This window comes from Phodopus roborovskii, unplaced genomic scaffold, assembly GCF_943737965.1.
Source record: "Phodopus roborovskii unplaced genomic scaffold, PHOROB, whole genome shotgun sequence".
Taxonomy (NCBI): domain Eukaryota; kingdom Metazoa; phylum Chordata; class Mammalia; order Rodentia; family Cricetidae; genus Phodopus; species Phodopus roborovskii.
In genome coordinates, this window is record NW_026126571.1 from 18878769 (window position 1) to 18903547 (window position 24779).

Sequence of the window (24779 nt, forward strand, 5' to 3'; positions counted from 1 at the left end):
ACCATGGAGAATATTTTGTAGGAACGGTCATGCTGTATTGTTGTCTAATAACTAGTTCTTTCCAGTCCACTTTTCACTGTGCATCAAGTGTTAGAGCGGGAAACACAGAAACACTCTCTGTGTGCGGCTTTAGGTAATGTTAGGAGACAAAGCCATGCCAGGCAGCTTGAATTTCCCTTTTGGACACTGCTCACCGCTGGGAGTTCAGTGACTAGAAGAGGGCCACAGGTAGCCTCAGGAAAATTGTGGGGAACGCAGCCATTCTGACTGTGATGTTGGCTCTAGGCCACGGGACACATGGACCACTGCCTGGTTTTCCATGGGGAACCTACTGCTGCCCAGTGATGCTTTCTTAGGGACAGCATGAGACTTTGCATTGAGAAGGAATGATTGCTCTCCAGAAGCCACCACTTCTTGGTGTCCTTTGTTTAAAGGAGCAGGCCCCACCAGGACTCATTATACAATGTAATTGTAATAATTAAGATGATAAGTGGCCTAAGTGGTAGCTGAGGTTGCTAAATAAAATCTGGGCCACTCAGCCCACTGTTCTTTTGTTTACTGTGACCTTCCGTTTTCCTAGGGTGACAGAGAAGCAGAGCTGGGGCTGCCATTTTCTCCTCTGTGTGACAGGAAGTCAACCATGGTGGCTCAGTCACAAGTAGGTGGGTATTTACCAGCTTCTTGGATGGAGCATCGGATAGCACACCTGGTAGGGCCGCTGTGCTCGGTGATCCCAGATGGGGCTCTGGGTCACTGATGCCAGCCTTGGGCAGGCTGAAGGGACATCATTCTCTCTGGACTGTGGCTCGCTCTGGGAGTGGAAATTAGATGGAGGAACTTTGGGGTCTCCATCATTCCTGCCAAAAGGAAAGGGGGAAAGGGAGTTCCCTGAGATAATGATCTTCTCCTCCTCCTCCTCCTCCTCCTCTTCTTCTTCCTCCTCCACCTTCTCCTTCAGTTTAGGATTTTACTCCTCTTAAAAATTGTTTTGGTTTCCTCACACCTTTTCTTCAGTACAAAGAAAGAATTACCATAATACATGCATTACAAAACCCCTCACCTGTGGGAGAGAAAAACAGTGTCACCCATTATGCATAAAATAAATGTCATGAGTCTGTGATCACTCAAAAGTCAATTTGATAAAGAATGCTGCCGTTTCTACTTGTCCACATTGGGAACAGGGATAGTGTCTCCTGTAATGCAGGCTGGACACAAACCAGCCATTTGGCTGAAGCTAAACTTGAGTCCAGGCTGGCCATGAACTGACTGTACAGCCTACTGACTTCTTGCCTTTGAGTCCCAGATGCTAATATTGAGAAAGTGTGCCACCGTGTCTGGTAACTGCTTGAACTATATCTAGTCATTGATGGTTTTCCTTGTTTCATCATGATGTGTCTTGGGTTCCTGATGGGTCATCAAGTCAAACACTAACTCTACATGGTACCTGCTTTTAAAGATATTATTAAACCAGTATTAGATAGTGGGCGAGATGTTACGAAAACAAGGAATGCTAGAACATTATGCATGTTAAAATAGAATTATTAACATCCTACAGTGGAATACATAGACAGCTTGAGAACCACTAGACTCAGTAGTGCACACAGACATATTAAGGGCTGGTATTTAAGCTATATCTAAGGAAGTGTTCAAGTAGTGGCTAGGCAGGTAGTGATTGATAGTGGTACGTGTTAGCAATCGCTTAGTGGTGGATAAAATGACACCACAGATAGGAAATAGAGAAAGCAGAGAGATTAAAAACTGCTTCCTATGGTTAGTGAATTCCCAATAGCTCCAATATGGAAGGAGCACTGGGTACGAAGAAGGATGCAGTGACAGACACTATAAAGAAAAATCAGGCCAGGAGTTTACATTGTGCCATGAATAGCACACATGCTTATACTTTCCTGTGGGAAATGGGGGCTTATCAAAAGAATTCTGTGTGTCCTCAGATACTGCAGTTTGAGCTCAGAATTAATTGTAGTGAACTGCAAACAAAGTTTGTACCAGTGTTTCCTTACTAAGTAGACAGTCCTTTTTTTTTTTGAAGGTTATACTACAAGATATTTGGCATCCTTCTCTGCTGAGTATCAACACTAGTACCCCTATCCCCTTAGAAACTGTGAAAGCTAAACGTTCATCCCTACATTTCCAGATACCCACTCAAGGAGTAGGCAGTGACATCCTTAGTGGGATTTGTTTCCATCCTTATGTGTGACTATGGATGACTTACTTCCATCCCTGTTAGTGCCAGTGTGTGTGATATTTTCAGTGTGTCACAAATATCCATCTAGTTTTCTTCCTTCCTTCCTTTTTTCCTTTCTTTCTTCCTTTCTTTCTTTCTTTTTTCCTTCCTTCCTTTCTTCCTTTCTTTCTTTTTTCATTTCTTCCTTCCTTCCTTTCTTTTTTCCTTCCTTTCGTTTTCCTTTCTTTCTTTCTTTCTTTCTTTCTTCCTTCCTTCCTTTCTTTTTTCCTTTCTTTCTTGTTGTGTTTTTTTTGTCTGCCTGTTTGTTGTTGTTGTTGCTGCTGTTTTTGAGTTATGACAATTACTGGAAGCCAGCTTTTGCTTTCTCTCCATCTTAAGAGATGTCACTGCAGCAATGACTCTAACGAAGTTTCCAGGCCTTTCTTAACAGTTCTCCTGTGGCTCTGCCTCCTGTATCTCAGGTCAGCAGCTTGCAGCCCATCCTCTGTCTTCTTTCCTTTTTCTGCTTCTGCTTTGTTGCTGGAGCCTCTGGGAGAGAACCCTCTAGAGCAAAGCTGCTTCCTGAGCTTTGTTTGCTATGTGTGCCTTTGGTGTCCACTCTACAGCAGCTCAGGTCCTCCATTTCTCACCTTCTGTTTGAGCTGTTCCAAAACTCCTCCCAAGATTTTCACACCCTCTGTCTTTCTTCCTCATTGCCTCTTGCTGCATAGACTGTATCAAAGTTCATGCAAATATATCATCACAAAGCTGCCCAGATATCATCAGGCCAGCCCAGTACTTCTCCCCCAGGAGCTTTCTTCCCTGCACTCTGGATAACTAGCCTCCTCAAACGTTTATTCCAAGTTTAAAGCAGTCCCTACACCCCAGTCATTTTGCAGACACCTGCATAATTTTCCACCTCTACAAATCCCTCTACCCAGAGTGAATAACCACATTGTTCTTGCCACCCATCCTTGAGAGCTCAGCTCCAACACACAACCTCCACACACCCGCTCACTGGTCTCTGTAGGAGCAAAAACATCTCCTGTCCCTTCTATTTCTTTCCCAAGAGCCTTCATCTGGGCTTCTCCTTTGGCCCTGCAGAAACTCTAGGGGTCATTTTTTTGTGCCCATTAACTCTTACCTATAAATTCCTTGAGGGCTGCTAGGCTGAATTATTCATCTTCCACCTTTTACAAAGTGCATCACAGTGCTTGTTACATAGCAGGTGTTAAATTGTGTTTTTAAGCATTCAGTTGAATCACTTATTAAGAAGTCCTAAGGAAATTATATAGGGGAAATGAAACTGACTCATGACATTCAATAAGAATGAGACCAACTGGCTCTTGGCTGATTGGGGGCTCCCATGTAGATGTGGTGTATTTTTTGGTTGGTTGGTTGTGGACAGACTAATTGGTTTCTACTGGAAAACATGGGCAGGTCCCTGTGAGCATACTGTTATCTGAGCCACTGCTGCTTCCCTGCAGGTTTTATTGACTTCATTGTGGAACCCACCTTCACTGTGCTCACTGATATGACTGAAAAGATTGTGAGTCCATTAATCGATGAAACCTCCCAGACTGGTGGGACAGGCCAGAGGCGCTCAAGGTCAGTGGGGAAGTTTGAAAGCTGGGTGGGGAGGGAATTCTGCTGTTGGGGGATGTGTGGTATCACAATGAGCTATACCTCTTCTACTTCTTACAGGAGCCATGCCTGTCTCCTTCTTTCTTTAAGAGGATTTGGAATGATGCTATCTGTGCTCTCTAGGCCTGTAACAGTGGTCCAAGGGCAGAGTGAGATGGCCCCACTCTCTGAGGCCTTAGCTTCCAGCAACACTCATCACTACACTCCTCCTGCGGTGCATAGAAAGCCCGTGTTCCTCATTCTGCAGATGGTGGTGCTTTTGTTCAGGGTTCTTACAAGAAACAAAGCTGACTTTCGTTTCTATTCAGGAAGAAAGTGGAGTACAGATTTTAAAAAATATGTAACAAAACACCTCAAACTTAAATGCTTTCTAGTGCCCTGGGTCACAGCCTAATGCACAAAGACACCAAACGTAGAACAACAGTGAAAGGCCAGACTCTCGAGCCAGAGTTCAGGCTTAACATCCAGACTCTGCTGCTTATTAACCTGTGTAGTCTCATATAAGTCAGCTCACTGCCCTAGTTTCCTTCCCTGAGGCTGTGACAGAAGGAAGAGTTTATTCAGCTTACAATTCCCGGCTATAGTCTTTCATTGTGGGGAAGCCAAGGCAGGAACTTGACGCAGCTAGTCACATCCATACTCAAGAGCAGAAAGAATCAGTTCATGTAGATTGACACCCACTTCACTTTTTCCTCTTTTGTACAGTCCGAGACCCAAACCCACCCACACTGGGCTTCGCTGTCCCACAACAATTAATATCATGGCCCACCGGTCTTCAGACTGATAAACTTGATCTAGATAATCCCTCATTGAGACTTTTCCTAGATGATTCTAGATAAGCAGTTAAACTCAGCTCACATTCAGGTCACTTGTGAGAAAGTAAGGTTATCGTACTCACAGGTTAATTGAATAATATTCAGTGTTTATTAGATCATTGGAGGGACTGTCATGGTAGAAGTGCAGACTACAGTTAAGCTGGCATTTAATTTTTATTGATATTGCTGATTCTGCTACTACAGCTGCTATCACCTCTGCTCTTGCCACCACCATTACATTAGCATAGCCATTACCACTACCACCACCAAAAATACTGTCACCACCACCTCAACCACCATCACCTCACCATCACTACAACCTCCACTACTACCACCAACATCACCACCACCATCACCACCACCACCACCACAACAACCATTGTCATCACTACCATCATCACCACCACCATCACCACCACCACCACCACAACAACCATCACCACCATGACCATCACCACCACTACCATCACCACCACCATCACCACCACCATCATAATCAGCATCAATACCACCATCACCACCACTTCATCATTCCTAGGATGACTAGTAGCTGTTGCTAACCCCATTGTAATGATAGCTTACCTCCACATCTTTGCAAACTTTGAGCTTTGTTATAAAGGATGTAGGTAGAATTGCTTATAAAATATGAGAAGAAATGAGCAGAGAAATAAGTAAATAGGGAGAAAGTAAAGAAAGAGGAATTCTAAGTAGCTTAAAGCAAGCAAGGACAGAGCCTTTGATAAGTCTACATGCATTCTTAGCTCTTTGGGTCTTGGCTAAAATGGACTCTAGTAATCCTTCATTATTATTTAATGGATCTTACTTATGGCAGTAAATAGTATAGCTACCTAAGAACATACAATTCTTCATCAGAAGAATGCTATCTTTGGATACTGGCAACAAATCCTGTGATTAAAGCACAAAGTAGAATTCATTTAAAATTAGATCTTTGGCATTGTTTGGTCATCCACCATCCCTAAGAAACACAAGGAAATTATTGCTTTTTTCTGGGCTGGGGAACCAAGACTAGAGGAATTCTAAAGATCAGTAAAATGGTAAAGGTACTTGCCATCAAGCCTTTTGATCCAAGTTTGATCCACAGGACCCACATGATCAAAGAAGAAAACACTTCCTGGGTATTGTTCTCTAGCTTCCAGATGTGTGCCTTGGCATGTGCATATAAATAAATAAAGTATAATACTCATAAAATTAGAGGGATCTTGAGTCCAGGAGGATGGTAGAGCTGGACAAAAGGGACCAGTTTGCTGAGTAACTAGGAAAGGTGATCAGTGTGGTAGCAGGTAGCACCATGAAGTAAATATAACTCTAAGTTTAATTTTGTTCATTTAAAAAGAATAAAACAGAAAAAATAAATGCCAAGGGACTGAAGGTACCAGACACATACGTATGTATGCGCACGTGCGTACACACACATACACACACACACACACACACACAGAGAGAGAGAGAGAGAGAGAGAGAGAGAGAGAGAGAGAGAGAGAATGCCCAGTCAGCATAGAAGGAGGTAAAGAATACTGTGAACACATGAGAATGTTTGCATTGTTTTCTGCTAGATCTTAGAATTTCCTACCTGTCTTATATGTGAAGCTGCATCTCCACAAACCCCAGGGCCTGAAGATATCATGATGGCAACTCAGCCAGTATTGCCCAGTCTTTTGTGGGCTTTCTCAGTGCCTGCATGCTGTAGACACTAACACTCATCTTCGGTGTGATTTCTTTTGCCCTCCAGTTTGAACAACATCAACGCCTCAGATGCAAAGCGATCAGGTGTCAAGAGTTCTGGGTCAGAAGGAAGTGCTCCCATCAACAATTCTGTCATCCCTGTTGACTATAAGAGTTTTAAAACCACCTGGACTGAGGTGGTGCACATTAATCGGGAGCGGTGGAGGGCTAAGGTGCCCAAAGGTAATGTGCTCTTCAGGAAGAATCTTCTAGAATTATCCAGACATACTCAAAACAAGTGGCTCCTTCCTGTGGTTTACAGGCCTTTCAAGTAAAGCACATTGTTCCAGGGCCTGGAGGTGTTGAATGCTGGGTGGTACCATCTGCCAAGTTTCATCCTGTCCAACACTGACTGAATGCATGATAAAATGTGGTAGACCTCCAAGCATCTCCACTCCATGTCCTTGTGTGATGAACTAAACCTCTTTCCAGTGTAGAGTTCTACGTGCCTGGGATTAGCATTTGCCAGTCTGCTAGTGTTACATTTCATGTCAGCAGGCACAACTGCAAAGTCTTTCTGTCCTCATTTACCTAGCTAAAGCCCATCAACAGCAGCTTGCCTTTTGTGTTAGGGTATGAGGAACTTTAATTTCCTTCCAGGAACTTCAAACATCCTGTCATATTCAGGGCTTTCTTCTACTCATTGCTCCAACCATGCATCTTATGTTGTTTGTTTGTTTTTAGGGGTGATAATAACTTATAAGTAAACTGAAATTTCCTGAAGCAAATCTCATCAAAGTTCAGATCAGAAAAGCTGTCGCTCCTGTTATTATATACAGAAATATGAAAACCGATGCTTCGTGGAGCTTAATTCATAAGCTCACATTTGCTGGCATTACTGAGCATGACTGGCACCTAGGACACCTTCACACTGTTAGGTGGCGAGGTACACACACTCAGAGAGCGCATGGATCTGTGATGCCAGATTTCAGGGAAGGTGACACATGTGAAATGGCTCTTCACGCTCAGTTATAGGGCTGATTGCAGCAGGCTTTGCAGAGGCGAACCCCAATAGCCCTCAGTGTCTGCTGGCACCTGCTCTATGCCATCTATCTTCTAGCCTCCACGCCCAGTACCAAGGGTTGGTATGGATATCCCTATATTCTGGGTTCATGAGAAGGGGCTCTTAAGTTAGAGTAGTAGGTATCAACCTGTGAGTCATGACCCTTTGGGGGGGTCAAACAACCCTTTCACAGGGGTTGTATATCAGATATTATGCATTATATATTTACATTATGATTCATAAGAGTAACAAAAGTATAGGTATGATATAGTCACAAAATAATTTTATGGTTGGGCATCACCACAACATGAGGAGCTGATCATTGTGTAAGGGTTTGATACAAGAATGAGTAAGAATTCAATCAAGACCTGGTACTTAATATCAATATCCCTGAGCCTCAAACCTCCCAAGCAGCCAAGGTTGTTGAGACTTTGTCCTGTCACTCTGCTATGTCATCACATGTGGGAAGAAGATAGGACAGTTAATGTCTTGGGGTATTTTCTGTTGCTATAACAAAGTATTTGATACTCAGTAATTTATAAAGAGTCAAGAGAATGATGTTGGTATCTGGCATCCCATGAAGAGGCAGAGCCAGTGATGAAACTTGAATCTCTAAGCCTATAAGCCAACTAATGTCATTGTGGAGCCCTCACCCTTGAGGTATGGTCTAGTCCTCCTTACCTCCTAAAGCCCTCACTTTCAATCAGTATTTAAATTCAGGGATTAGTGGTTCAATTCATGAAAGCTAGGGGACAACTCTAAGTCTTAGATGGAGGCTCTGCAGCTCCCACACCAGGGGGAGAGAAGCACCCTTTAGCTTGGTTGTTTCAAAGGCCAGAAACTGACCTTCCAGCAAAATGCTGCAAAAACCATTACAGGTAAGGCAAGGGGTTTTAGATTTATTGCATTCTTGGGGCAAAATTGAACATTATCATTTAGAGAACAGATGTCATACCCTGAGCTATAGATGACTCCAACAGCTGCTCTATATTTTAATTGTAAGCACTCAGGGTCCATTCATATGTATCAAGCATTTAAATCCTCCATGTTGGCAGGCTACACCACCAGCAGAAGAACACTCTCCCATGATCATTACATGTGCACATCCACTTTCTGACAAAACACAATTTAAAGAGGTCATTCAAAATCATTTGTTTGCAATTATCTTTGTTACTGAAATTACCTTCTGAACTAATCCCCTGGGGAAATGTTAAATGGCTTCTTTTCCAAGGAATAGCTGGTCCTTTCAAAAGGACAGATAAACACCTCATCAATTTAAAATGTACTAGCTTTGTAACTAGAGGTACGGTAACTATTTTAAGCAACATGAAAGGACTCATCCCTAACCATGCTTGGGGCCTTTGGGAAGACATCCAGTAGGCAGAATTTGAAGGACACTGGGATTTGCCTGATGGTGTTAGAAATGGAATCAGGATGGGCAGAGGGGATAGCCCATGTGATAACAACCTTATAAAGAAAGCCTGCATGGTGGTATGTATTTATAATCCCAGTAATGAGGAAGCAGAGATATGCTGCTCACTTGAGCTCACTGCCTAGCCAGCCTATCCCATATAAAGAGCTGTAGGTCAGTGAAAGATCCTGTCTTGGGGATGAAAAAAGGTGGTTAGCACTTGAGGAACACACACACACACACACACACACACACACACACACACACACACACACACACAAATGCATAAGCATACACACAAAAGAAAGAAGATAATGTGCACATTGAAGCAAAAGGAACAAGGCACGGTCCCTAGGTTACATGTATTTAGAGATACATAGCTTAGTTATGGAGGACACATTTAGTTATGAGGGAAATGGAGACTTGAATCCCAACTTGTACAATTTCATTCTGGGAGGTTCTTTGAGACTCTGTTCTGGACATGGTCCTGTACATTTCAGAGCTATCACCAAGAACTGAACAACATATGGAGAGCACCGGGAACAGAGCTGGCCTGGGTGGAGCTTGGCAAGTATTAGCTGCTGTTTAAACACAGTGGAGAGAGAGGAGATTGGTCATGTGTAGCGGGGTCAAAACACTGGCCGTGACGGTGTCATCTCAACACAGCTCACACTTTCCATCTCAGAGTTGTGCTGTTCATGGATGGACTGGTATGGAGCAGAAATCTGGTTAGCGGTTTCATTGGTAATGGTCAGTTTGAGTAAGTGATCCCAGGCTGTTTTTATCACTTTTTTTTTTTAACCCCCAAGGACATTAATTTTGAGAAAAGCTGCCTTCTATGGGCATTTGAACACATATTGTTAAGAAATAAGATAAAATTCAGTTTATGTTATCCAACTTGAATTATGAAGTTCTGTAGAATCCATGTTGGTTAGGAGAAATTTAATCAATACTTTGTGTATTTTCCTGGATCAAGCATCATTTCCAATCTAAAATTTATGGGTGTTAACACTTGATAAATAGTGTTTATATTTATTAATTTCCACCCGTGACTTAATACTTTTAACACATTCACTTCCTGCTAATGGAATAATGTGTGCAGATTACAAATGATGAACTACTTAAAATATGTATGAAGAAGAGAATAAAATTCTACCCTACCCTACCCTAGCTGTCAGTAACTCTTGGTCATGCTCCGAGCCTAACTAGTTTTACTAAGCTGCGTATATGGCCACTTACATTCTACTCTTATTTTCTATCAAGGACATTTTCCCTCTGATCCTGAATATTCTGATATAATATCTGGGACACAATCATTGTGATATTCCTTCATTACTGAGTGTTAGGGTTCCAGGTCATTGCAGCATGTAATAAAGTTATAAACATGAAAGTTCAAGCAACCGTATGGGATTCTTCTGACAACAGAGATAAGGACTTTAATTTTTTTGGTGTTGAATTCCTTTTTTATTTTTACAACCAAATTTTGTCACTCAGATGCAAGATCAGTGAAACTGGCCTGTCTCTACTATCATTTCCCATTAGGATATTCATATTTTTATCATTGAGTCACAGCTAATTTTTACATATTAAAGATAATATATTAGTTGTCAAAGTACTCCACAGTTTCTATCCAGCCCTAGTTTGTCACATGCCACTGTCTTTGCTGAGTCTCTATTAATACCACCTACATTACTCTCAAAAACCTCTCTAAGTTTCTTTATTGGACAGTGAGTCTCAATAAACATGATAACGTATCACATATGATATATAGTGTACATGTATATGAGTTTAGTCTTGTATATGTTGATTATTGTCTCTTTGTCTTCCTTAGTATCTCTTTGTATACATGGTGACTGATCACACACACACACACACACACACACACACACACACACACACACACACGGCAGAGGCAGAGGGTGAATAGACAAGCCAGAGAGCATTGTGGGGCCATGGCTAGAATTTACTAGAAGGTTGTTGCACAGAAGAGATTCATACTGTGGGCCAGGCTCCTATCTGATTTGATCATGTTGTAATAAGAGCTATCGTCTGTTAATTTAAAGTAACTTTTCCTTGTCAGTTACACTGAAGCAAAAACAGACTTGCCTCGGAAGTGTTTCCTCCCCCTTCTTCTCAGTTGTTTTTCTACATCTCCCATGAAAAATTAGTCTGACTCAGTTGTCAAATGAGTTTTTCTTTCTGAGATAACATGGTATGGTCTTCCATAGTAAAGTACAATTTAATAGCTTCAGCTTTTATTTAAATGATTTTCAACTTGGAGACATTTCGAGTGTTGGAAGTTTGCCATGTTCTCAGTAATGATTCTGTGAAGGCAGCCATAGCTAATCTTCTCTGATTGTGCATTCTAACTATGAATGACTCTGCCTCTCTTGCTTCTGTTGCCCTTTGTATAATGAAAACAGTCATCTTTTTTAAAAAAAAGATACAGCACAATATAATATGGTAAAACCAAAGCTATCACATTAGGGTTGGACAAGACAAACAAGGAGAAGGTGCAAGCATCAGAGACCCACTTGTTCTCATGTTCAGGAACCTCATAAAAACACTAAACTGGAAGCCATAATATATATGCAGAGGACCTGGGGCAGACTTGGGCATGCCCTGAGCATGCTGCCTCAGTCTCCATGAGTTCATATGTGCATTGATCATGTTAATTTAGAAGCCCTTGCTTCCTGGGTGTCCTCCATCCTCTCTGACTCTTACACTCTTTCTGAGTCCTCTACTGATGGTTTCCCTGAGCCCTGAGGGGAGGGTTTGGTAGCAATATCCCATTTAGAGCTGAGTGTTCCATGGTTTCGCACTCTCTGCATATCACCTGGCTGTGGTCTCTGTATTTGTTCTCATCTGATGCAGGCAGAAGCTTTTCTGATAATGACTGAGCAAGGCACTGATCTATGAGTATTACAGGAAAATAAGTTATGTTTTTACTTACCTATATTATAAGTCAAAGAAGCTAATGTTTGCCAAATATTATTTTCAGAACAGGACCAGAGAGTCTGTATACTTTGGTGTTGTATCAATCTAAGGTGCTAGGTTACACTGTTAGTTCATGGGCAGCATGTCTTGGCTTCATCAAAACCTTCAGGTGCACATGATATGTGATATGTACTATGCCAACCAGTGATGGGTGTGATATTTGCCCTATCCTAAAAACACCTAAGGATATAAGGAAGCTTGAAGGAATGTTCTAGGAAACCCCCATGCTTGATAACCTCCTTGGAATGTCAACCCACCATCTTCTTATTGTCATTTTTTTACTTTTTAGTTTACATTTTTTGTGGAAGTCAGAAGTTGCACTGTGATAGTTTTGCTTATAATAGTTATTTGTAAAGATATATTTTATACCCTTTCATAGTAGATCATAAATATATCTTGTTAAGGAGAAGAATGTCATAACACACTGAATGGTTAATACTTAGACGTTATATAAGAGCTTCTCCGTACTTGCTGTGTGCCAAAATTACTAAGGAAACATTTGAGATATCCCATCCTATACCTGTTTTTTTTACGCTCTGATTAAATTTGCTTGAGATGAGGCCAGGTCATTGATTTAGATGAGAGGATGAATGAGTTATCAGATGGATAGATTGCTGGATAAGTGAAATGATGAATAAAAATGTCATGCTGTATTAAAGAAGACACCTGGGATAAACAAGTACAAGGGCATACAAAGCAAAACTCAAGCTGGGCATCATGAACACCGACAAAATCCACATCCTAGAGCTGTATGAACCCACCAGACTGGGCCAGAATGGACTTGGGGTGTGTTAGCAGTTGGCACAAAAAAGAAATATCAGATGCATAGGCTCTATGGTGTTCATTATATTAAAGCAATCATGCTGTATGAAAACAGCTCAAAGACCAACACTAACCCAAGTGGAAGACAGGGACTCCCTGGTAATGAGAAGTGAGGAGTGTTGTACTCATCAAGAGGAAAATATAATAATGCTTTCATTAGTGGAGGATGATGTTCTCTACAGCACAGACCTGCTATTTGCCCTTCAGCCTCCATGATCTGTTCTGTTCCTGTTCTTGGTCAGTTGAGCATTTTATCTGTGACTGACTCCTTACCAAATCTCCTTTGGGCAAGTTCAACATCCATGAACCCAGCAAGCATATTCCTCTCACCGTATCCATGTTGTCTGATTTCTCTCATAAATGCTATAGTTTCTACCAATGTTTCTAGTCAGCTTCTCATCACTCAGGAATTGGTGAAATTATATCTTCTCTAGAAAGTCTTCTCCACCCCTCTGTTTAAAGCCACCTCTTGCCCTGAGATGACTATGTCAAGCCTGTACTGTCTCTTTGTATTCAATTCTTGTAATACGCTTTCAGCATTCAAAATTAACTCAGCCATTTGTTTACTTAATTATAATATGTTCCATACTTCTGTCATGCTTGTTGTCATATCCCCAGTCTCTAAAATTGTTCTTGACAATATTGCTGCTCAATAAGTAGCAGCTAAATGAATGAGCTAGCGTTTTCATAAATATTGGATTGTGCACTTATACTATATTTTCATTAAGCACAGGGTTAGTCAACTACATTAGAAATAATATGGATGCTCAGTAAAAAGAGAACCCAGAGTAGATCCCTGGCCAAACTGAAGACTACCCTCATCCTGAGGACAGTCAAGTACCTTGCTTGCTTTTAGTTTTATGAGGTTTCATCCCATTCTTCCTAGTTTTAAATTCCCAAACTCTGGCTTGTGTTTGTAGTCTTCTAGTAATGGTTATTTTATCCAACTTTTTGTTCCGTAGTTAGTTGTTAATGTTTAGGCTGAAAGTTCTAAGCAAACCTCATAAAATGCCGTATTTTCATTTTTATTTTACAGTGGTTGGGGGACAGTGTGATCATGTCTCTCAGCCTCGATTTTCCTACTCATAAATTAGGCTCAGAAAACAGTTTTAAGGATGATCAGGAACAGCCTTTGAAGACTGCTGAGCATAGTGCCCAGCATGAGGTCCCTTAGGTCATTTTAGTGTACTAGTTCCGGTGAGCATCACTGTTGATGGTTATTTTTTCCAAAAAGGCCGTTTACCTGAAATAGACCTCTCTTTCTCTTTACTCATTTCTGTGGATGTAGAAGAGAAAGCAAAAAAGGAAGCTGAAGAGAAGGCTCGCCTGGCTGCTGAGGAAAAGCAAAAGGAAATGGAAGCCCAAGGCCAAACTGAACAAAGCAAAGCTGAGAAAAAGACTTCAGGAGAAATGAAAGGTCAAGTCCATGGAGCACGTACAAACAAGGGAAAGAACCCCAAAGGCGATAAAGCAGGAGAAAAACAGCAGAATGGTGAGAAGGGGCTGCCTTGGAAAGGCTCTCTTTTGGGCGATAATGATGTTACAAATAGAAACTGGTGACACGCTCCCTTTGCTGGCTCCATGTTTACCCAGAGATCCAGTCAGTACCCATCCCGTGGCTACCAGCTTATTTCTTCTTTTCTCTCTGAATGGTCTACACCTCTCTGGCCTTTTCTCTTTGCCCTAAAGACTCACAAGTCATGCAAATTCCTATGAATAAGTATAGCATAGCCTGGATTACTAAGTTCCAAGATTAGAAGAGGAAAGTCAGCCTCCCAAATAAATATTCCATCCCTTTAATCAGGTCAAGCTCCAGTCTGCAGGGGACCTGTTCTCAAAGTGTGTGTCTGGACATTGACATGGCCTAAGCACACATATTGAGTGACTAGTAAGTCTGGCTTGGTTGTAGATGAAGACTTCCCAAGATACAATTCTAAAATCAAAATGGTCCAGGAGAACTGAGAGAAATGAGCTCTCATTTTCAGACAATTGATGAGTTCTTGTATTTAATGCAATAAACATTTATTAACAACTTTCTGTCAAACTCTATATTAGGTCTCAGGGATTTAGGAATGGAAAGGGTAGAGGAAGCCTGTGATATTGTATGGATATAGACACCCTCACGTGTAATTCTAAAGGAATGTGTCCATGATGCAGAGATGAGAGAGGGTAGAGTAGCAGATAAAATTCCCCAAGAGTCCTCTGCAAATAAAGAAATTGCTTTTGGTACCTGAGGTACTGATGAGGAAAGTATCTGAGATGTCTTCAAAAGGACATAGTTTCTGATTTTCCAAAGATTTAGTTTGTGGGTGAGGTGGGGGAGAGGATTTTCAGCCAGAGAGCTTAAGGTATGGGTCAAGCGTGGAACCAGCTTCTCTTTCTACAGATGGACCAGAAATTTTATTCTTAAAACTTGCAAATGCCAGGCTCCAACTGGATAACAAGGCACCTTTGCAAACAGATCTGGATTCAAGTTACAATCCTGTTGCTTCTTTCTTCTTGGAGTTCTTAGTTAGAATATATAACCTCTCCACCTCTGTATAAAACACCCATAAAGCCTGTTCAGTGCCTCTGCCTCATGTGAGAGTTCAGTAATAATCATGATAGCCAAGACAGCAAGAGACTCTGCCTGAAAATTACAAGGTGGTGGTGCTTGAGGAACACTCAAGGCTGAGTCCTATAGGTATATATACATGTTCACACAGGTACACACACAAATACTAACATTGAAGACAGTGTTCCATGTTACAGATGGAAAAAATGAAACTAAGAAATTAAAAGGCTTAAGTAGAAATGCTTGGCTTTGGGGAATCCACATTCTCTGTTCTATAGCTAGCTCTTGCTTATTATTGCCAAGCCCAGTACTGCTTTGAAGAGGTGGGTATCAGAGGACCGAGCTTTGCCCGCTGTGCAGAAGATAGGGTGGTACGCACTTTCTGGAATGGCCTAGAGACTAAATCCCTTTGACCTTGAAGCCATATACTTTCTGTCAGAGCTATTCAACATAGTTCTCAGCTAAGAACAGCTCTTGAAAACCTAAGTGAGGTTGTAAGTAGGACTTTACCTTTGGATATTAGAATTTCATTACAATCTAATACTCATGTCACATGCTCATTTTTAATCAACTCTTTTAGGTATAACAGTCATTTTTGGTGTGTGGATCATACAAAACCAGGCAGTGGGGGCAGGAGGCCTCGTTTCCCAGCCCTTGGTGTAGGTGTTGAGGGGAACTAATGAATAGCAACACCTACCCACCCACCTCCCCACACACACAGTCAATAGGTTTCCAGCTCTACAAAGACTTGGAGAGCGGGGGAGAAATTAATTAATTAATGTTTATTATTTGAGGGTAGAACTTGAAAGACAAAACCAGGAGCCTAGATCTTGAATCATGCCAGGTTGGTGTCACAACCGTGTTGTAATCCTGGTGGGAATCTACCGTTTTTCTTCAAAATTAAGTATGGAATGAAGAGTGGGAAAAATCAGTTTAGAGCAATAATAAGAATGGCTGGGGGGTGGTTGGAGACTTGGTTCCAGTAGCCTAATTAAGATGATTTAGAGCTGCCCAGAAGGTGCCTTCATCCCATTTATTGAGCATCAGCTCACATCTGCCACTGTTCCATGTATAGCCCAGGAGAAGTCACCTAATGGGTCCTGTTCCAGGAGTGTTAGCAAATAGGCATGTGTCACTTTCTCAGCATAATGTTTTCTAGGTTAGAGCAGAAGGATATTTGCTAGAGATCTCCTTTGGTAATGAAAGGAGCCTCTAAGCTTTGGTTTCCACCAAGTCTCTGTGAGCCTCCTCAACTCAGCTAAGAGGACAGGCTGTGTGCTGCTTGCCTGAGGCCTGCACACACTTCTGCTTCAGAGAGAGCTAAAGCTTTGGCTCAGAGTGACATGACCACCCCGACAGAGTAATGAGGAGGGCGAAAGTTCATATGAAGAATATGGACTGTACAAAACTGCTTGTAATTACTTTAACCACTGGACTTGAGATGCTTAGTCCATCTCTAACATCTTAAATTGGGAAAACCGATTGTTTTGTAGGAATTCCAAAGGAACTCTTTTTGGTTCACTGGTGGTTCAGAGGATACTATTCATGTCCTCCACCTAAACCAACCCTGAACAGACCCTAAGCATCCTTTCTTAATCCTTCCAGTCAATCTGTTCATCCCATTTCAGACCTAAGAGTTAAGACAACTCTTATGAGTTAGTTGGTTTCTAATGTAACCAGATCTGTCAAACTAAATGTATATCTCTATAGAATATGTAACAGCCCCAAAATAGCTTCAAATTATCCTACTATTTCCATTTCTTCCTAGGTCTATAAGCATGAGCCTTTTTAAAATGAAAATGGTACTAGGGAGCCTGAAATCTAAAGCAGGTACAGTGGCGGAGAGCTGGGCCTCTGGAATCAGCCCCATCAACGTGGCCTGTTACTGCTTCCCTGGGACTGATAATATGTGCCTGGGGTCAATTCCCTGCAAATCAGCCTGAGCACAGTTACTCTGTAGGAGCACCATTGGTCACTTGTTCAAAAACATTTCAGATACATGGCTCAAACAGATCTACAGTAGCTGCCAGGAGTAGTTGGCCTCCAGGGGAAGATGTACGAATAAGGCTAGGGTAGAAGTTGAGGCCAAAGTGGTGTCTGAAACACGTGCTGGTAGCAGTCTGCCTGGCCAGCGTTAGCTATTTTGGCTACAGTGCTTCTGCAGAGGGGTGTCTCCATATGGAAAGCATTCTCTAGCACCAGGTGACTTGGTGGCTCACTGACTCGCTGAAGGGGTCTGTGGCCCCTTCACACCGGGGTTGTTATAAGAATTCCCCATAGTGATTATGTGCAAAGCACTTGGCACACACTGAAAAAAGGATAAAGTTATTCACTCCTAGTATCCTGCCACCTCTGCTCACTGCAAAACTTACTGCTAGGATCTTCTAGATTCTGTGACTATGTAGTATTTGAGTAATAAGGTATCCCTGGCTGCATACGGGTGAGAAAGAAAGGTGCCGTTAGTAAAAGTAGTAAGAGAAGGATTAAAAATTTGGAAATGAGGCTGGTACAAACCCCTCCCTCCTCTTCACTGTTACTCCAGTCATGAAGCTGATCACCAAGGATGACTATCCTCAGCTCACCAAGGATGACTGTCCTCAGCAGGGAGTAACTCCTTGTTCTGTAGCAGGCCACATAGGCAATATTAGCAAGATATCTGCATCTACCACACACATTCAACTATGTTGTTACAAAGTGAAACTATCACAAACAATATGCTGATAGGCGTAAGTCACTCGCCAAGTGCCAGTAACATGTCATTGGCTCTAACAGGTGACTGACCAGATTGACCCATAACTTGCTGACCCATAGTTTTAGGAATACAAGTGCATTTAAATTTGCTTTTTGGTACTTTATTCATATAGTGGTAAAGTTATTTACTAGATATGAGATTCTGACTTGTACAGACAATTGCTCAAAGGTCATAAGCAGTATTCTTCAGTCATGAACACCATCTCTTAAATCACAGCTGTGTTTCAACACACTTCTATGATGCTCATAAATACCCACTTTCTTGGATGCCCTGAGGATTATTTTGTTCTCTTTCCCCCTCATCAGTGTGTTGCATACATTCTTTACATATGTTTGCTCACATCTGTGAGAATAATATTTCAACTTTGGAAAATAATATTTTGACAAGTTCATTAGAGTAACACATAGCTCTGTCTTGGGATAGGGACCACTGTCTTCCAGCAGTATACCACATGTTACATTTACCACTTAACTGGCTCAGGTGCATCTGTCCATAGTCCTGTATGTACAGTAGACACTATTACCCCCATTCTGCAGATAAGAAATGAAAGCATAACTATTAGTTAGCATAGTTAACCAGCTACTAATTAGTATGTCCTTATATGTACTTCAGGGTTTCCCTCACTTCACAGCCTAACAACAGAACTGAATTGTCTTTCGTACAAAACTAGCTTTGACCTAAGTACAACCCTGTCTGAGCAGATATTGTAGTTTTAATTTCTGACTGTAATCCAGTTTTCAGAACCTATCATTTGGTTACAGAAGATCCGGGTACCGGAGTGTGTGCTCTCTCATGCCTCTCTGCTTCAGTGTGTCTCATCCTGACGTGTTGGAAGCGTTTCTGCCTCCTCTGCTGCACGCATTCAGTTTGTCACGCTTACTGTTTTCAGGTGACTTGAAAGATGGCAGAAATAAGGCCGACAAGAAGGATCACTCCAGCACCGGAAATGATTCAAAGAAAACAGATGGTAAGAGTGTCATTCTCATCACGATTCCCAGAGAGTGTGCGACTACTGCAAACGTGTTAGCGTTGTGCCAGGAGGGAAGGAAGCAGGGCTGTTGATTTGTCCTCACATCCCACCCTGAATGAGACCTTGCTGCATTTAATGAGCACTAGTCCCCCTCTGCAGTAAGTTACGAATGCCCGCTGTGTCTTTTCCTCTCCAGCATACTTTCTCATCACAAATGCTTTCTGGATGCCCCCATTTTCCTGCCTGGCGTTCTTTATTGCAAACTCCAGACGAAACTTGATTCTAGACTTGTTGACTGCAGTTCGGTAGACTAACACACCTTGCTAATGTGTGAGCTTGGAACCATTCATTGCATATGTTTAATGTTTTCAGTTTTCACATTTTTATTGTGAATAAGTCATTACTTTTGGTAAAAATAAACATGAGAATCTGCTCAGTGTTGGGTTGGGAATCGAAATACACTTTCGTAGACTCCAGTTTTCACTGGCATGAGCAAGTACAGAAGACAGTGACAATGCAGAATCAAAGGGATTGAGCCTACAGTGTCACAAATTGGTCCCCAGTGCAATGTACATCGTGAATGGGCTTGTAGTGTAAAACAGCTTCATGAAAGAATGGGCCTTCAGTGTCCTGAATGGGTCTTCAATGTCAGAAATGAGCCTACACTACAAGGCGTTTAATCAATGAGCCTGCAGTGTCATGAATGGGCCTGTTATGTGATGTCTGTCATGGATACAGCTTTAACTTTACACCAACTCTCCACTCATCTAAAAGCTGGGAGTGGCAATTACATTACCTCTCCACTTGGAACTCCTAGATGGCACCACCTACCCTCACCCATTATATACATTTCATTGCTTCACTTGTAACTCAATCTCCTCCTTGATCACCCCTTCGTGTATGGGCATGGCGGTCAGATAAAGTGAGCTTCTAGGAAGTGGTTTTGTGAAGGGTGTCATGTTCTTTGCATTTTATCCCTATATGACATCCTATTTACAGATAAGCTGTTGTTGAATAGTTTGTATAGAATGTCTTTGAAGAACAATTGCTGGGTAATCAAATTAAGGGAAACAATTTAAATATCTATTAAAAGGAGATAGGAATGGAGTTGATCAAAACACATTATATGCTTACATGAAATTATCGAACAAGTAAAAATAAAATTTGAAAAAGAAATAAAAAGAAACTCAAGGTCATCCTTGGGTTCAGGACCATCCTGAGCTATGTGTGAGACAAAGTTTCAAAAAAATAAATGGAGGCTGGAGCAATGGCTAAGCAGTTAGGATCACTTGCAGTTCTTGCAGAGGACCAGGGTTTGATTCCCATCACCCACACATTAGCTCACAACCATGTGCAATTCCTGTTCCAGGACACCCTCTTCTGGCATCTTCAAGTACAACATAGATATGTGGGCAAAACAACCATACACATAAAATAATAAAAATAAAAATAATATTGGGGGAAGGTGTCAACCCTTCTTGCTGTAGAAATAATGGCATCTGTCATTATTTTCATATGTAATATTTGTTTTTAAACTGCTCCTTTTAAAAGCAATCAGAAAACCCACTCCAGCTGTCTTATCATATAAAACTTGGGAACTCACACCTGTAATTTCCTACCAAGTTGTTCATGAAACCAGAAACCACTTCCCTAGTGAGTGATCCCTCCTTGAATAATTGTGACTAAGAAGTGAATTGTACAGAAATAAAGTACAAAATGGTGACTTCTTAGCTATATTCTCTATGAGAAAGCTTGTTTAAATACAGCTCTTTGTCAAGTGTCATCAGACCAAATCAAGGCAACCCACCCCAGAAATTGCTCTGTGGAGGAACAGTGTTTCCTTAAAGCCAGCACTCAGACACCTGCCCCATCCTGCATTTAACAACTGACCATGCGCCCCCACATGCATAAAATCCTAGAATAAAAGCAAGCCCCTAACTTTTAGTATAGAAACTTGAACATCATAGGTACCATCATCATCACCATCATTATCATAGTTGAGGATCAAACCCAGGGCCTGTGCGTGCTAACCAAGGGTTTTAACAATGAGTTCCCTTCAAATCTTCATTTACTTGTTTTTTAAATAACTGACATGATTCCATTACAAGTGTGGCGTGGGTTAAATTGGATCATCTTCATAAAGCCTTCTTAGTTTAACTGTGCCCTTCAACTGAATTGTTCCCAAGTATTTAAAAGAATTAAATTGGTGCAGTGATTAATTAAGTTCTAGTTTTTTGGGAACAAATAAGCAGAAAAAGTGGTTGTGTTATGGACAGGATTCTTGATCTGATGTTACAGTGAACAAGCTGAAGTAAATAGTGGCAAGCCCTGCCCTCTATCCCTGTCATCAACCTATGAGCAGTCTGCAACCGTCTCAAGAGAAACTCCGTATGCTGCGAGCTTGTAGGACTGTGGGAAAACAGGCTGAGTGTGTTTCACATCCCTTGTCACCTTTGTCACTGCTTTGGAATCAGCAAGACCGAGAGCATTAAGCTTTGAATATTAATGCTAATTTCATTCAAAATCCTTAACAAGACTAAAGCCACTTCTTGGTAGGAAGCAGTGGAAGAGAATTTGAAGATTTTCACTTACACTTTCCTTTTTGGTCACTAAAGGCCTCTATTTAAAGAATCAATTGAAAGGAAATATGTATATAAGTACAGAGGTTAACTTGAAATATGAAAACAGTATTAGATAGATTCCTTGTAAGTGGGTCTTATTATATTTGATAACCAGGGGGAGTTGCTTGAACTTTTCAGTGACCTTCCTTTCATCCTTACTTCTGAAAACCACTAGAGGTTGTAAGGTAGCATATCTGTCTCTACCTTTGGGTTGCATCTGCTAGGAAGACTGAGCCTGGGCTGTTTGTGTGTCTAGCATCCTGACAAGGCTGCTCTAGAGCATCCTTTTGGTCTCCTTTTTGGAAAGATGTTTTGCTATCTTCTTCTAGTCAGTTTTGGTTGTTTTCTTGGTTCTCAATCTTGATGAAACTTTGTGATCTTTAAGGCAGGTGTTCTCAAATGTTTTGATTCTCTTGAGAGGTTTTCTCCACCATATGGTCACAAACTTTGTACTCTGTAAATGCACTTCAGATCATATTATGTGTAAAATAGGTCAAATAGCAAAAGTCTGGGAACTCTTGCTATTGCCTGACCTTTTCTCCCATACCCAAGTTGGCATTGCTATAGTTGGTACCTGGAATCTTTTCTGATTACTTTAAATTAGCCCTTCAGTGCTCAGCTTATTTTCAGTACTCTGCACTATTGCACATCCCACAATGGTAAACATTCTGAGGTTATTTTCCACAAATAGTTAAGCCTATCCATACTTGTGTGTGAGTGAGTGTGTATGTATATATACATACATACATTTACAGGAGGGAAGCAAGCATCCTGTTTCTTACATTGGGGAATTATCTTGCTATAGATATCTATGTATTGGAAAAAAAGTAGACATTTCTTTAATAAATGAATTGCCTTTAGCGTGAGCCTCCAGCATCCTTGTGGGTTGTTTTCCTTGAGTACAGAGGGCCCAAACATCTGGAGTGCTCTGGGTCCCAACTAAGATAAGCCATCATGACAACACACCTTCTGATTAATATCCTAGTCTCTTAGCCATTTGTCCATGGAAGTTCCTTTGACCTAATTAAACAAACTGACAGTAAGTGAAAGCTGTGCTTCAGCATGAAGACACAGGAAATGTTTATTCTCGAAAGTATTATACAATCGTGTTTTCTCAAATACTTTAGCTAATGTCTGAACACACTCTAATGTCCCTGCCAGTGAATGGAAGGGAGAGTCACAATGTTATTTCAGATGCTTGCCATGCATCAGGACAGTGCTTAACTACTGAGATTCTACCCAGCTGTGTTGCCTAAACATTTTTATTTGTAAACATCACTGTTGCTTTCTAGTTAAGTTTGGATTCTATTGTGTACATTGACCAAACAATAAGAACTTCTGTGAGCTCAGTTATGCAGAAATCATCTTTTGTGTTTTGTGGATGGCTTTGAGGAGGCCTATGGGCCAATGTGGGTGTGGCTGAGAAGTGGGTGAATGGAGACTTGCAAAGCCTCTGCCTTTTAGTGATGGACTTCATCTTAGGATCAGGGAAACCCCCAAACCCAGGGCCTGTGCTTACTCATGGCCCTGGCACTGATGAGGCATGGTGAATCAGACCCATTGCCTCTTGAAGAGCTAGCACCCACCACAGACCAATGCATTGTGAATATAATTTTAGGCTGAATCAATGGTAGGTTATGCCGTAGAAGGTAGTGTAGGCAGCCATTTATTCTTTTCCTGTAGACTTTGTGCTTTGGAAGTTTATAACCATAGTGTATATACATACTCTGTGTGTGTGTGTGTGTGTGTGTGTGTGTGTGTGTGTGTGTTGTATGATGGAAGATTAATGGGTTAAAAGTTAAATTGTGGGCCAGGTGGTGGTAGGGTACGCCTTTAATCCCAGAGGCAGAGGCAGGTGGCTCTCTATGAGTTTGAGGCCAGCCTGGTCTACATAGCTAGTTCCAGGACATCCAGGGCTACACAGAGAAAACCTGTCTTGAAAAAAAAAATTAAATTGTGTTACAGGAAGCTCCCATTCATGCTTTTGGCTCAGCCACTTAGAACTCAGGCTCTTATCAAATTACTATGTACTTAAAATGTCAAACAAATGCCTATTGAGTGTTCTTTTTTAAAGGCAAAATTAAAACTTTTCAAACAACTTTACCTTGCAATTATTGATATATACATATTCGTTGTTTTAGTCTTGGTGCTTCATTACACTCTCGATATTGCACTATATTTGTCAAGGAGCCTGGCTTGACAGAGAAAATCAAAAATGTATTTATTTTTTACAATTTTAGTTAAAATACAATTCTATTAACATCTTCTACTTCCTCCCTCCAGCCCCTCCCATGTCCCTTCCCTTCAACTCCTCCCATGTTCCATTCTACTCTCTAATAAACAACATCTTTTTCTTTGATTATTATTGTTACATATATAAGTGTGTATATATATATATGTATATATATATATATATATATATATACATATAAATACAACCTGCTAGGTCCCTTTTTGTTATTTTCATGTATATGGTTTCAGACAGACAGCTTTGCATTAGGCAACCAATCTGAGAATTCACTCATGGAAAATACTAGTTGTCTATCTCCGAGCAGAAACTAGTTGCCTGTAGCTTTGTCTAGAAGTGGGGTACCATGAGCTTCTCCCCTTCTTGTATTGGCATATCTATAGATAGCATCATTATTCAGATCTTGTTTATGTATCCATTTCTAATAGAGGCAGTCACACTGCAGGCTTCCTGGAATTATGATACTTAACAATCCTTTCTTACCTTTTCCATGGTGTTCCCTGAGGGAGAACTGTTCTACAGATATGTCTGTTATGGCTAGGCAACCCACAAACTGTTGACCTTTGCATAGTTGTAATTTTCTGTGGATAGTCTTTATTTTCTGTAAAGAGAAGCTTCTTTAATGAGTGTTAACAGTTACACTTAACCTATGGATATAAAAATAGCGTTTATGATGTAGTCAAGAAATTACGCTGGAAAAACAAGTGGCAAAAAGTACATTCTCTTCTAAGATTGTCTAGGCATCTATGAACAGGCATGATTTTCCTCATGTTAAGTAGCTATTGGTTATCACCAATGTGCCAGTCTTCGTCTTTATGAATGTCTTGCCATGATGGTCATTGTTGTGGTTCATAGGTGTCACAAGCTGGATAGGACTTTTTAATTGCTTCTGTTTCTTGATAGCTTCATGTTACTTTCTTGTACTGTGGAAGCTAGACTGCAGGAAGTAGACTTTCAGGTTAGATCCAGCTTTAATAATCCAAGGCCTGTGTCCCAAGTGTAACAGGGTCTTATATT

The 24779-nt window shown here is 41.1% G+C and overlaps 1 protein-coding gene across 3 annotated transcripts in view; it reads left to right on the top strand.

Moving 5' to 3' along the window:
• Positions 1 to 24779, top strand: part of Pde1c (phosphodiesterase 1C) — a 370394-nt gene that overhangs the window by 310852 nt on the left and 34763 nt on the right. For all 3 annotated transcript variants that reach the window (XM_051202982.1, XM_051202984.1, XM_051202985.1), the window contains 5 exons: positions 581 to 662; positions 3670 to 3790; positions 6392 to 6567; positions 13906 to 14109; positions 18813 to 18890. In XM_051202982.1, coding sequence (XP_051058939.1) covers positions 581 to 662; positions 3670 to 3790; positions 6392 to 6567; positions 13906 to 14109; positions 18813 to 18890 — 661 coding nt within the window. The remainder of the gene's footprint in view (positions 1 to 580; positions 663 to 3669; positions 3791 to 6391; positions 6568 to 13905; positions 14110 to 18812; positions 18891 to 24779) is intronic.